The 13,990-nt window shown below is 49.9% G+C and overlaps 3 protein-coding genes across 3 annotated transcripts; 2 read left to right on the forward strand and 1 right to left on the reverse strand.

Moving 5' to 3' along the window:
- Positions 1–1,599: 1,599 nt before the first annotated feature.
- On the forward strand, positions 1,600–2,216 carry J4E82_010607 (uncharacterized protein; the record flags this gene model as incomplete). Its single annotated transcript, XM_051736818.1, has 2 exons — positions 1,600–1,721; positions 1,781–2,216. 2 exons carry the CDS (start codon positions 1,600–1,602, stop codon positions 2,214–2,216), a joined length of 558 nt encoding a protein of 185 aa, XP_051583414.1.
- A 651-nt stretch (positions 2,217–2,867) lies between these two features.
- On the reverse strand, positions 2,868–3,404 carry J4E82_010608 (uncharacterized protein; the record flags this gene model as incomplete). Its single annotated transcript, XM_051736819.1, has 1 exon — positions 2,868–3,404. The coding sequence occupies one exon, from the start codon at positions 3,402–3,404 to the stop codon at positions 2,868–2,870; it is 537 nt and encodes a 178-aa protein (XP_051583415.1).
- Positions 3,405–5,076: 1,672 nt separating this feature from the next.
- On the forward strand, positions 5,077–13,011 carry J4E82_010609 (uncharacterized protein; the record flags this gene model as incomplete). The annotated part of the gene is made up of 3 exons (XM_051736820.1): positions 5,077–5,668; positions 5,717–6,701; positions 6,768–13,011. The coding sequence occupies 3 exons, from the start codon at positions 5,077–5,079 to the stop codon at positions 13,009–13,011; spliced, it is 7,821 nt and encodes a 2,606-aa protein (XP_051583416.1).
- Positions 13,012–13,990: the final 979 nt, after the last annotated feature.

Below are 13,990 nucleotides of genomic sequence, written 5' to 3' on the forward strand. Positions count from 1 at the left end.
CACTCCTCACGAGCAACGACCGTGTTTATGAATGCGCTTTCAATGGCAGACATGACCTCCGCTTTCTACTAGTGACCTCGGTCCCGCTTCTCGGAAGCTTTGCGGACAGCCCCGAGGCCGATTGTACATGTGATGCAGAGGTACCCACAGTAACCAGCTGTGCCGCTTGCTATGTACATATCCACAAGCTCTGGATCTACTTGCCCAGTCCCAATCTGCAGGCGTCATGTGGCGTAGCGGCTCGCACAGGAGGGTCGCGTCCGCTTGGGCGGTCGGATGCGGGGGCTTGGGTGGTCGCGATATCAGGAGATGTCTCCGTAATTCCCGTATGCCCGGTTCCTAGTGGCTCCGTGTGAGTGAGTTTGGTGGAGTTGGCGGGTGGAGAATGAGGCGAGGCTAGGTCTGCGGGGGCGGGGAAATTGTGGGTTGCTGAGTTGGGCAACCCGGATGCTGGGCTCTTTTTTGCGCTCCTACGATTCAGTCGCTTGAGTGTTCGTCTTCGTCTCATGGAATGAAAACTTTAGTCTCTTTTTCTTATCAACTGTGGACAGCTTCGTGGAGCCTACAGGCCCTAATATAGGTTTGTAGACGAGATCCCATGTTCTCTAAGCTACTCTTAGCAACTAGGTGCCCCAGATAGGTGTATTCTTCCCAAATTCATTAGCCTGTTGATGGTATGCGTCGCGAAAGCTTAAAGACATACTCTGGTCGCAAAACGTTTGTAGACTAGATGACTTGAGCCTCTTTGTAGCACACCGCCTTAGTATGGCATGGAGCTGTGCGGGGTTTACTTACTACGATAAGCGCAATGCCATCGTCTTGCTTTGGCGCATATATATTACATTGTGTTAACACACTTCATCCTCTTATCGTCAAGGGTCGCTTTTGTTGCTAGCCTTGTGTCTCTTCGAGCTGGAGATGCAGTGCAGTGATTGCTAACGTCTATCCTATATACTCTAGGCTTAGCGCGACCACCCCTGACAGTTATGTTTGAGTGTTGCCTAAGGCACCTGGACAGAGCGAAGCCACGAGATATCAATTGTGTCAGCCTTGTTCTGCCTCAAAGCCACGAGCTAGGCTGCAATAGTCAAAGTCTCCAAACGATAAAGGCTGCAGAGTCCTTGGCAGGAACGTGGTTGCCTATGGTTCCACACTTCATGGACTGACCCACAACGACTGCGCCTCTTTTCTGAGGCTGAAAAAGGGCGCTCACATTCCATATATCCAGCCGAAATCTTCACCTGGTAGATTCTATAGCATACGGGGGGTAGGATGACGGTATTTCAGTCGACCAGAGATGCGGTATCGTACACGTGGAACAACAACAACACCCTTCGCTTCTGTTGCAAGCTCATAACCTGCCCTCTCTTTGGCGATTGCTACTATATGCGCAAGCGAACCCGCAGCCCATCGGAAAAACAACTAAGAAGATATACAGTCCTGGCTGATGTAGAGCACCGTAGGCGTGTCAGGCGAGTGGCAAGGAAGCGCATTCCATTGGTCGATGGAGAGAGATGGTGGAACAGCAAGGCAAAGGGCCAGTCGCAAAGTCCTCTCTTCGCTAAACTACCCTTGGAGTTGCGGTTGCAGATATATGAGATGGTGCTGTGTGATCAAAAAGAGTTGACCATGAGGTTCAACGAGGATCAACCGTGGGATCGTTGGAAAGTCAGAGCAGAGCAAGGCCGCGACGCTAGAATGTTGAGAACTTGCAAGAAGATGTTTGTCGCCGCTCTTCCGTCTTCAATACTTTGAAACATGTCGCTAACAGCGTTACTAGCTATCGCGAGGCCGCCTCGGTGCTGTACTCAAAGAATACCTTCAAATTTGACTCCTACAAGCTGCTATCCACCTTTGTATCAACGATACCTCCGCAGCATCTTGTCTCTATCCGAATAGCCATTCTCGTCATCACTCTGTTCTGGGATGGTTGTGATGATTTTATCGCGTGGTACAGAGATCTGCTGCCACTACTTAGTGGAATGCAAGGCCTCAAGGAGGTATGCTTGAGGTACCGTTTACGGGAGAATAACTACGTGGTCCATCCTCGCTCAGGCGACTTCGAGCTTCTAACATGGCTCGAAGAAGGAAGGATACCAAGGGAATATGCAATCTTTTACGAGATGCTCGAGGTTCAGACAGGACCAAAATTTGGTGGTATGCTATTCAATCGGTGGGTCATCGGTGAGCGGAGGAGGATCAGTATGAAAGAGTGAAGGCTAGTATTGCATAGTTATTTATACAATGATGATCTTTTGCTTACCTCCGGGCTTCAGGTTCAATGTGTTGAGCACATGGCCATAGGTCCTATCTGCTGTCTGTCCGATACCGACCCGTTGGTGACAGGCATCTGCGCAACTCGATTCTATAACGAGCAGGAAATATGTTATGGGAACATGGCTAAGACTGAGTTCCAGTCTTTGCGATACGACGACAGCCTTACATTGGATGATGTTGCTTTCTGGGATTCGATCCGAGTAACCTGTGCCGATGCAGATACCTCGCTCATCGAATATATCAATCACCATGCGAAGATATGGGTCGCTGTATGGCGCATCTCCGTTTGAGCTCGATCGGCAGGTGACGTTGATACACAAAGCATTCATCATCAGAATGTCGTCGTAGGTGTGTGCACTGTGGAGACTTGCTTGCAGAGGATCGGACTGACATTCAAGAATTTGTGCCGCAAGATCGCTAGGCATGTTGCTCGACCCGAGACTAAAGAGCATACTTACTGGGCCGTCCAGAGATGCCTACAACCAAGAAGGCGCATCGGATGTAGCCGTAGGCTTCCGCGTGGGCATGAATGATCCTTCAGCGTGCCACAGAAGCCCGGAATGAGCGTCTTCGATCCATAAACCAGACTTTTACGTAAAGCTTGTGATGTCGCGGAATATCTCCGCAATCCCAGCGATTGCGAGGAAGACATCGCTTCTGTAGGTAAGACTCAAACCAGAATATTGACACAAGATGCGATACCACTGCACCATGAAGAGTTCGTTCTGGACGGTGCGTCTGCTAAGCTCGCCTAAGAAGTTCTTGTTGGAGAAACTTAGGCAGCGCTTAAACGTCTCTTTAGTCCAGCCGCCCTCATCACACGCTTCTGGCTCATCTTCCACACTTCCCTCTCTACTTGAGCTCTCAAGACATTCCCAGAATATCTCGTTCTTTTCGAAATGCACTATTCTCTTCGACAGTGACCGTTCCTGTAATACCCATGCTCGCTTGCTTAGCGGAGATTCTCGTAGTACCTGGTTCCATGATGGTCGCGCTCGGCGGAGATGAAGGTTTTGACCCAGACTGGTTGTTGGGGATGACTCTCGAGGATTGAGGAGGCCGACGTATGAGTCGTGTGCGCTTAATATAGACAATGTGATATACGCGTTCCGATAGTAGCTTCCCATGTTGCTAACGTCCAGGCTGCGGCTCTCTGCATCATCCTGCACAATGCAAAGCGCGTCTACCCACAGCAGCGAGATACCTAGCCGCCTGGTCGCGTAGATGGCATCTCGAAAATTGGATGAAAGGTAATGCAAGTCCAAGCCTGTCTTGAAACTCTCTACTGTTGCCCTTAAAGTCGTCGCAAGAGTGCCGGCAGCACCCCAACAATGGCTCAGTGCGGCATAGCGTGTGTCTCCTTCACAAGTCGACCCATACACCAATCTTAGCGTATCCACGTTCAGCAGTATGTTTGGCATCGGAGGCGCATGGTCTTGACGACAACATGTGTGATTAGAAGTACATTTGTCGAGCCATGTATGTATCATGTTCCAACATGACTCGGAGTCAGGTTGCGCATGTATCCTTCTGAAGGGCGTCTCGGTGCTTGGGTGGTTACCTGTCGTACGTAAGTATCGGACACGCAGTATCGTGCCCTATATGCTTACGTTCGGTGAATATCTCGAATTGATGCACGGTGTTGTTGAAGTCGACTACACCTAAACATGATCCATGTCGAGTTACTTCAAGATGAACATCCTTTGTGGGCCGCCCGAAAGAATGGACAACGAGCTCTTCGTAGAGATATCTGCAGAGAACGCAGCCCCGAACAGCTGCGATCTTCAAAGGTCTCGCATAGTATCTTTGAGTCGTATCGTGATTCGCGACCAAGCGACAGGTGGCACATAAGCTGCTGGGGTTCCAAGGAACAAGCGGGATGGGCGTAATTACAGTCATGCTTTCGTCGGGTAAGGAGGGAATGCCACGAGTTCAATAGCAGTCGACTTGGAGTAGTTGTATAAGCTCTCGGGGGCTGTAATTATCGCTTGGTCACTTGAGGCCGCCCATGTTTTGTACACAGCCACCATGTTCGCAGCAACACATGGGATGATCATCGCTTCAGTCTAGAATAAAAGGCACCGGTTGGATGAACTGAATTATGACTGCGGAAGGACCTTGGAAACGAGGCGGAGGGTTTTGATGTAACAAATTACGAAGGCTGACGCGAACTGCGCGGCTGTTCCGTATATAGTCCATGCCGTGATAGGCATAGATTCGCGCATGACGTAAGTCCGCCCCTTCCTCTGTACTCAGGCATACTGCCTAACCCTTCACCTCCGTTTGACGCGCTGCGTATCACCTTGGATCTTACAACGATGCGACGTGCAACGAGATTTATAGGTAGGACTTCACGTATCACCACAGAAGTTGACTCGTGTTACTGTTCCGTGGCTTAGTTGATGCAGCATAGCAGCCTTCGGATAAAGCCCGACATGCAAGGAAATGTCGCTCGATTGCAGGGTTATCATTCACCGGTAGCCTCTGGGGACCTTTTTGATGCAAGCATGCAACCATGTTTCATCGTAGCGTTACGCAGCCATTATTTGGGGGCTGCTATCTCAAGACTAGCCATCTATGGAGGACACGGGGTCGATAACATGGGTGTCAGCCGAAGGCTTACGCTGCGCCCCACTCTATGCAGGTAGTTACCTCGCCCTCCACCGTCCACCTTTGCTTCATGTCTCTTTCAACATCGAATGATCTTATACACCATTTTTTTGCAAATGTTAGAAGTCTGGATAGGACTGAACGCAGACGCACACCTAGTCGGCAACCTCGATAGCTGGTAGTGTCATCATGTCAGCTACTACCGGAGCCACTGCGACAAGAACTACGTCCCTTGCAGCCACGGCTCGCAATACCAAACCTACTCCATCGCTTTGGGACACTGCGAATTCGAAACTGGACATCAAATCACGGAAAAGCCTCGCATCCGTCAACGTAGGAAACGGCCGTGTGATTGATGCCGTGTCAAAGGAGGCGGTTATTCAGCAGAGAGCCCTCTCCGCGAAGAGATGGAAAGCAACTTTCGGTGGCAAAGAGGTCATATTGCGCGACGTTCTTGCAAAGATTATTCGATGGGTAGACCATTTTAAAGCTGTGGGTGATATCGCCGTACAATTTAATTCGGGAGCCGCCAGTTTGCCTTGGGCAGCTGTTCGATTCTTGTTGCAAGTTGCCGTCAACGACAAGCAGTATCTAGAAGCTACGATCGAGGGGGTTGAGATGGTCACTCAGAAAGTTGCTACATACGCTGCTATGGAAGACCTGTACATGGACTCGGACTTCCAGCTTCATACCCAGATCCGCAGCAAGGTCCTCGGACTCTACGTCCACATTCTGAGCTTTCTTGCAGAGAGCATACAGTATTTCAAAACCAACATGCCCAGTAAGTCTCACATTTGACTCCTCAGCGTCAATCTCTGACGTACAGCAGGCCGTACAGCAAAAGGCGCATTCTCGACTAACCAGGGCGAGAGACTTCGGCAGATAGCTAAGCATGACACCGAAATTCGACAACTAGCCAAGATGTGCGACTCACACGTCCAGCGGCTTATACGAACGGACGTCATGCGGATCGATGAGAACATCATGACTTCGCTAAAAGCACAATCGTTCCGCGACTTCATCGCATGGCTATCATTGACACCATACAGAGAGCATCACACCCGTCATTCCAAGCACCGCTTACGCGGCACTACTCAATGGCTTACGAACGATCCCCGTTATGTCGACTGGAAGAGCACTGCATCTTCATCGCTCTTATGGCTTCGCGGTATTCTGGGCTCTGGGAAAACCAATCTGATCTCTGCAGTGATTGATGATTCACTGCATGGTAACAATGTGCAAACACCAGTTTTGTATTATTACTGCGGCGACACCAAGAGTTACGGCGGCAGAAGCGACGCGAAGGACGTGATGCGGAGTCTGTTGAGACAACTCACTGTCAAGAACGAAGAGACCTTTGAGATCGTCGAGCAAGTTCACCTGGAGTTCAGGCGGAGACAGGCAAGAGGAAATGTTGGCATGGGGGATGTGGACAAACTTGAGCCACACGAATGCACACACTGGATAGCCGAACTCCTCCAAAGCGATGAGGTAATCATCATAATTGATGCCATCGATGAGATCGACGTCACGGATAGGCATCATCTTCTCAAAGAGCTCATAGCGCTTCGAGACGATTCGAGCCGTATTACGAAGATGCTGCTTTCCAGCAGAGATGACACGAACCTTACGCAATGGCTAGAAGGGGCACCAGAATTGCGCTTACAAGCATCGCTCACTGAAGCTGACATGGAACATTTCATCAGACATTGCGTTTCGACAGCAGTCGACAACAAACATCTTCTTGATGGTAGGGTAGACCCTACCTTTCAATCAGAAATAGAATATTATCTCCTCGACCGAGCAGGTGGAATGTGAGTCCTATCATCTCTTTGACATGATTTCGGCTTCGCCTTGCTATAGACTAATACACCGATCAGGTTTCGATGGGTGGAGCTCCAATTGAAGCACTTCTGCGACCTGAAGGCTGAATCCAGTATCAAGCACACGATGTCAGATCCTGCTGGAGCTTCCATTCATACCGTCAATCAGCTGTATGCTACAATATTTGATGGAATTCTCAAGACGGATCCTGTGGCATACGAAATAGCAGCACAAACCTTCCGGCTGATGCTGTGTCTGCACGAGATCATATCTCCTCTGGCACTACTTTCTGCAGCATCCATCACACGCGATGGGTCGAAGAACTCTTTGGAGCTTTCGGATCTACTCAGAATCTGCTCCCATCTGGTAGTTCTCGATGATGAGCTCGACACGATCCGATTCGCTCATGCTTCCGTTCAAGAATACTTGTCGCGTCTCCCAGAATTCAGCATGATGGATGCCAACAGCGCAGCCGCTTCGAGTTGTCTTATCAGATGTATCGACAGTCCGCTCTCCGATCTGACCCTCGGTGTTCAACCTTCTGCCGATTTCGACGTGTATGCAGCAATGTACTGGCCGCTTCACTACAATGCCGCGAGCGAAAAGGATCGTAGTGGTCATCTAGGGGATACTTTGAGGGAATTCATGTTCTCTGATCAAGAGCTCATGCCACCTTTTCCATGCTGGATCGAAACAGTAGACGACATCGTAAAGACGCTATCGGGGCCACACATACGTCGCTCAGACCTGACCGCTATCGTGAGCGAAAGCGCCACGCCGTTCTTCACTGCCTGCATCTACGGATTAGAATTTGCTATCGGGGTTCTGTCTGGAACGTCATCCTTTGATGTGAATATGAAGAATGCGCATGGAAATACTGGGCTTTACCTAGCCTCGTCTGCGGGTCAAGTCCGGGTGGTGGAGGATCTACTGAAGCTAGGCGCTGACATCGCAATCGAAGGTGGGCGTCACACAACTCCACTTCAAGCTGCATGTGCCAACGGCCATGGAGACGTTGTGCAGTTCATCATTGATGTCTCATCTCAGAACCTCACAAACGAGATGATTACCTCGGCCATGCATGCAGCTTTACGTAATGGCCATGAGGACATCGCAGTAATGCTTCTGAAGAAACGTGCTTTGCCTATGTCGCAAGACATCCTTGACCAGGTGTTTGAAACTGCTGCAGGCATGGGTTTCATAGAACTCATGGCCCACTTGCAGCGCACATCACAGTCGCTGAGCAGAAACAAGAAATTGGCAATCGGAGGCGCGGAAAAGACTTTCCATGATGATAAGATTGAGCGGTTTGAAACGTACTACAAAACCAAGGCACTGCCTGATGACGCAACCGCAACAGCTGCATTCTATGGCCAGAACAAGATTATCGAATTCTGTCTCAACAAGGGTCTCGATATTGAGCATGAAGGACCGTTCGGAACACCACTTCGTGCGGCGAGCTTGATGGGCCATGGAGCAACTGTGCGGTTGCTTCTTGACAGAGATGCGATAGTTAGTTCGAATGGATCATTCGGTGACGCGCTCCAAGCGGCCTCAATGAGAGGACACTTGTCAATAACCACAATGCTGATAAGAAGTGGGGCGGCTGTCGACAACTCTGGTGGTTACTACGGCAATGCGCTACAAGCAGCCACGTATCGCGGCCACATCGACGTTGTAGAGGCCCTTCTTGCAGCAGGCGCTTCTATCAGCCAAAAAGGCTTGTTCAGTGATGCGCTAAGTGCTGCGGTGTCAGCGGGCAATCAGTCCATCGCGAACTTGCTTCTACGAAGGGGCTATCAAAGCACATCCCTCCTGGATGATGATGAGATCATGCGCATGACATCCGCTAATTCTGAGGCGCCTTCCCCAACGCACGTTGATCTTCTATCAACACTCAATTCGACACATCATTCTGAGCGCAGTCTGCACACAGATCGAGCAAACGTGGTTGAAGGACGGGATCTCAGCTTTGGCGCGGCATACGAGAGCATCCATAACGGTATTGGAGTCGAACACGCCACAGAACTCGCAGATCTTAAGCACCATGAACGGTTTGGATCTCATTCTCTGCTCGTTGCCATAGCGGCTGGCCAAGAGTCTATCGTCCGCAGTATGTTGGATTATCGCTCCGCCATTCGGCTTTCGTTATACAATATCGGGGTTGGACTGAAGGTGGCTTCTGCGGCTGGTCAACTCGGTATCGTTGACAATATTCTGGGTACACCAGATCTACCAGGAAAACACATTCCACGGGCATTGGAGCGCGCAGCTTGGTATGGGCATGTTGCCGTCATAAAGCGGCTTCTCGAATGTGAGGAAGCATACGGTCCCCCACCATCCAGTCATTATGCCCCGTTCACTCCAATGGAATATGAGCAACCTATGAGAGCGAAACGTGACAGGAAGATAAGTCAATGGTCAGACAAGAATTCCGGTGACAAGAAGGAGAGCCGATGGTCGGACTATTTTTGCCTTTCTCGCAAAGTGGTTGAGACGAATGAAACGGCTGATAACGGTCATGTCATGAGGATTCTTCTACTAGGTTGTCGAGGTAACGCACCAGACACAGTGGAGCTTGCACTACAATTGGCACCGGAATCCGGCCTACAGAATCTATTTCCAATCGCTCTAGCTTTCACAATTGAGTGCGATAGCGAACGAGCATTGGAAGTACTCTTTCGACATTATCCTTCAATCGACACGATCGCGCTGAAAAGTGCTTGTGCTCAAGCGGAAGAAGACAGATCTCTTCGTGTGCTCTACGTCCTCTTACAACACAACAGCGATCACGGGTACCAAGTGCAAAATTACTGGGATATTTACGACGGTGCAGCTAAGACCAAACACAACGACCTCATCTGTTATCTTAATACCCAACCGCCGTACTACCGAGACGACTTGTTGTTCGCACAGACATTTGTTGAAGCTGCGCGGCGAGGCTACGTCTCCGCAATGAAGGCTTGGGAAAAACAATTGCTTCAATCCATCAATCATGAGCTTTTGCTATCGCAGGCTCTGGACCAAGCATGTGCAAACGGACATGTTGTGGTGGCATCATATCTCATTGAACTCGGGGTGGACGTCAACGCAATTACCGACAAGCCTATACCGTGTCCCAGCTTTGTCGATAATCACTCCATGCCTTGGCATATCTACAAAGTTACTACGAATGAAGTCTGGCCAAGGACAGCATTACAGGCCTGTCTTCAAGCCACGCCGCAATATGACCGGATCTGTGGAATTTCCACAAAAAGACTGAAGAATTTCAAAGACAATAAACGGGAATTTCTTAGCAAGCAGCAAGCCTTAATCAAATTGCTGTTGCGCGAGCATGCAAACGTCAATGTCGTGGACAGCCTTGGGCGAAACACTTTACATTCCGCGGCTGCACTTTGTCCCGTGGAAACGGTCCGCATGATATTAGCGAGTGGTGCAGCGATTGATATACCTGACAAGGACCACAAAACGCCTTTGATCTACGCTGCATGGAGAGAACTTGACTCATTCACCGTTCTGAATGTTTTGACTGGAGCTCAGGAAGAGGCCAAGCCACCAGTGACCCACACCTCTCCAACCGTACTTTTAGATGCGGCACTTTCAGTGTTCAAGGACGGTTTCGTCGAGTCTGATACTGTTCGCCAAGTGTTAACTACCGGTTCAGGAGCTGTCATTCGGTACCTTCTGCAATCGCAAACTGGCCTACAAGCCACAGCGACTGGATTCACTCTCCTGCTCCAAATGGCGTCAGCGGACGGTGATTTCGAGTTCGTGAGATTGCTCATAGACCGAGATGTCGATTTTAAGGCTGTAGGTCACTACTATGGAACTGCTTTACATGCTGCTGCTCGGTTCGGTCACCTGGACTGCGTCAAACTTCTTGTAGAAGCTGGCACCGAGATTGCCTCGACCGCGGGTAACTTCCGATGGACTCCACTACGTGCCGCAGTGGAAGGCCAACACTTAGCGATCGTGCAATGTTTGCTCGACTGGGGTGCGATGCAATCGTCAAACGATTCCATCGATCAAGGGTCGGCGCAATCCAATGAGAATTACGCAACGCTGACTTTCGCCTGTCGTAGTGGCAGTGTCGATCTAGTAAAATTGCTGCTTGCATTCTCGGAACCAAACAGACCGATGCCAGACCAGACAGAGATACTGCGTACTGGATTTGTGGATATATCTAGCGCGCTACACATCGCCTGTGAACATGGCCATGTGGAAGTTGCCGCACTGTTGATCGAATATGGGGCAGACGTTGAAGAGGAGTCAGGTCGGTCCTTGACTCCACTGAGAACTGCTGCTATTGCTGGAGATCTCGGAATGATGGAACTCCTACTGACCGCGGGAGCTACTTTGTACGATGCTGGACGAGACGTCAACATCCTGAGGACACTTGTCGTAGAAGAGAAGCCAAAGGATATCATCGACTATGTTCTTACTCGTTTGCTAGATACGGACGACTTCACAAACGCTTGTACGGAGGCCCCAGCATATATGCGCGCTTGGCAAGAAGACGGCAAATTTGTTATCCATGTGGAAACCATGCAAAGTTCCGAAAGACTGCTGGCGAACCTTGCAGCCCTAGGTGCTCAAAAAAGTATTGAGATGATGATGGGAAGCTCGATCGACATGGCCAACGTGAGACCTCCGGTGCTTCAGGCAGCAGCCTACTTCCAGAGCTACAACGTTCTTTTCGAGCTCTTGCCGATGGTGGTCATCCCGCAACCCTTACCATTGGATTACCAGTCTCCAGTCTACGCCATGCTAGAAGGCCTCATGCCCATACAATTGAAGACAGACAGGTTCCACAAGAATTTATGCTGCGAGGCTTGGGCCAGAGATTCCTTCTTGTACTCTTGGCTTCCCGGCCGGTCAGCCAAGGATTGTGCATGCAGTAATGCCCGCGCTGCTGCCAGTGAGGCTATATTGAAGCTTGCGCAGGTTGACAAAAGCCATATTTGCGCATCAGCTGGCATTCTACACCTAGCTTCTTACCTGGGAATGCTACAAGTTGTCCAAGTATGTCTCGATCTCGGCGTCGAAATTGACCAGCGTCACGAATCATTCGGGTCCGCGTTGATTGCTGCAATCGAAGGTGGTAGCTCGGAGGTAGTTACGTTGCTGCTACAGCGCGACATTGACGTCAACACGACATCTGATGACCCTGGAACCTCTCTCTACCCTACATGCCAGACGCGAGATATGTATGGACGACGAGTTGTGGAGTTCAAAACTCCCGGCACTGGAACAGCCTTGCATAGAGTCTGTCAGAACGGTGATCGCGAAATGGCCGAAGTACTTCTCCAACATGGTGCTCAAGTCAATGTGTTGATCCCCGGAAAGGGAACACCTATGCACGTTGCTTGCGAAAAGAGAGACGAAGAATTACTCAAACTACTTTTCACATACGGTGCCAACGTTGACATCATCTCACCTAATTTGGGATCAGCCTTGCATGTAACATGCAAATCTGGCAACGCTGGCTTGGCCAAGATACTTCTACAACATGGCGCGAACGTTAACGTGTTCTCGTCGAATCATGGAACACCTCTATATGCTGCATGTGCAGAACATGGAGATGATGCAACGATACGACTACTACTAAAGCATGGAGCGGACGTCAACTCGAAGGGAAGCAAGGGAGAAACCCCACTCACATCAATCTTGTCGCGGGAAGGATACCCCTCCGAGCGATTGATAGAATCGCTTCTCAGCACTGAGCAGCACGTAGAAGCCACTGAAAACGATTTGGATCGATTAGTGACCAGGTACTCGGAATGTGCGATTCAAATGTGCAAGCGGGTACTAGCAGGCAATACGCATCTGAAGCCTACGATCGAGACCATTCGATTGTTGATCGCTGACCTTCGATATCGCGATTCAGAAATACTTCGTCTGCTTCTTGCAAGAGCGCCACATCTCACGATCACATTGGACATAGTCAAGCAGGCTAAGAGTCTTGAAAGTTTTGAGCTTCTGACAAGACACGGATCTTGTATCGAGATCACAGCAGACTTAATGCGAAGTTTCCTGGATCCGCTCGAGCTGAATTTGATAAAGTACTCCGTACAGTCTGCGCCCGAAATCAGGCCACCACCCGCTGTCGTCACAGCGATCAGAGCCATTTTAGACCGACCGGAGCCTAAGTCTGATGGATCTCATCGAGGAGATTTGTGGGTGTCCTTCGTGAAACATTACCAAAGTTGTCAAGAGCCAATTGCAAAAGAGATCATGGAGCTCATAGTGGCTCGACATCCTGACGTCGAATCACATTCTGGCACAGCATGTGCTGCGTGATACCAGCGCATAGTCGTAAGTGGAAGAGTATGGGGCAAGTAATGTCCGTGGAAGCAATGGGACGCATCATCCTGGTGATTTCCACACGGCGGCGGGCCACATGTTCTGCTCAATCCATAGATCCGCTACGCAAAATACCTTCTCCACCGTTCGAAACCATCTCAGCACCTTCCGTAGACAAATTTCAGATCAAAACCACAAGCTTCATTGCCAAAGATGCTAGACTTGGCGATTTGCTAGAGTTCTTGCTGTCTCATTCACCAATTTTGGCGAGAGAGGGACCTGCAAACTTTACAGCGGGTTGTAGGTGCAAAGCATCAATTTTGTCCTTGGTTGTGCTGCTTTATCTGCTCGTAGCGTAGATTATCAGCCGCGTAAGCGTGCAACATGTTTAGGACGGCCTAGAAGTGCTCGTTACCAAGTAAATACGGAGCCTTTAGACAGCGTTCTGGAGAGCTCGAGCTAGTATAACTCGCCTGTCTTCTCGTGAGCTTTGCTCTCATTGTTTCTGTTTTCTAGTTCCTTTTGCTCTTGCTGGGGTGTGCAGGTGCTCTATACATGATAGCACTAAGTTGGGTCGACTCAGCCTTCGATTCGTCTTAAGAATCGCATGCAGCGTAGAGTGCTGAGCTTTCTGGAAAGATCGAAGTATATCATGTCCTTTTCGAGTTATATTCTCACGTTCAATGATGGCCGCTGCTGTGAAGTTGAGCAATTTCGTGACGATTTCCCTAGCAAGCGACATCTTAGAAATGTCTCGCCCTGGAATGATTACGCTGGGTGGAGACAAAAGACGGCGGAGCATTGCAGTAAGCGAGCGCGCTAGACTGAACTTGCTTAGACCTACCGGACGGCGGGAGTTCTGGAGCTGAACTTGCTTTGCGTCCAGTCGAAAACCAGTAACGTGGCTTTGGAAGGCCATGGTGGTCAATTTTCGCTGGAGTCTCTCATCGTTCCCACCGAAATGAGAATGCAGGGC

The sequence above is a fragment of the Alternaria postmessia genome (genome assembly GCF_024291825.1).
Source record: "Alternaria postmessia strain BMP 2775 chromosome Unknown scaffold_134, whole genome shotgun sequence".
In the NCBI taxonomy this organism is placed as follows: domain Eukaryota; kingdom Fungi; phylum Ascomycota; class Dothideomycetes; order Pleosporales; family Pleosporaceae; genus Alternaria; species Alternaria postmessia.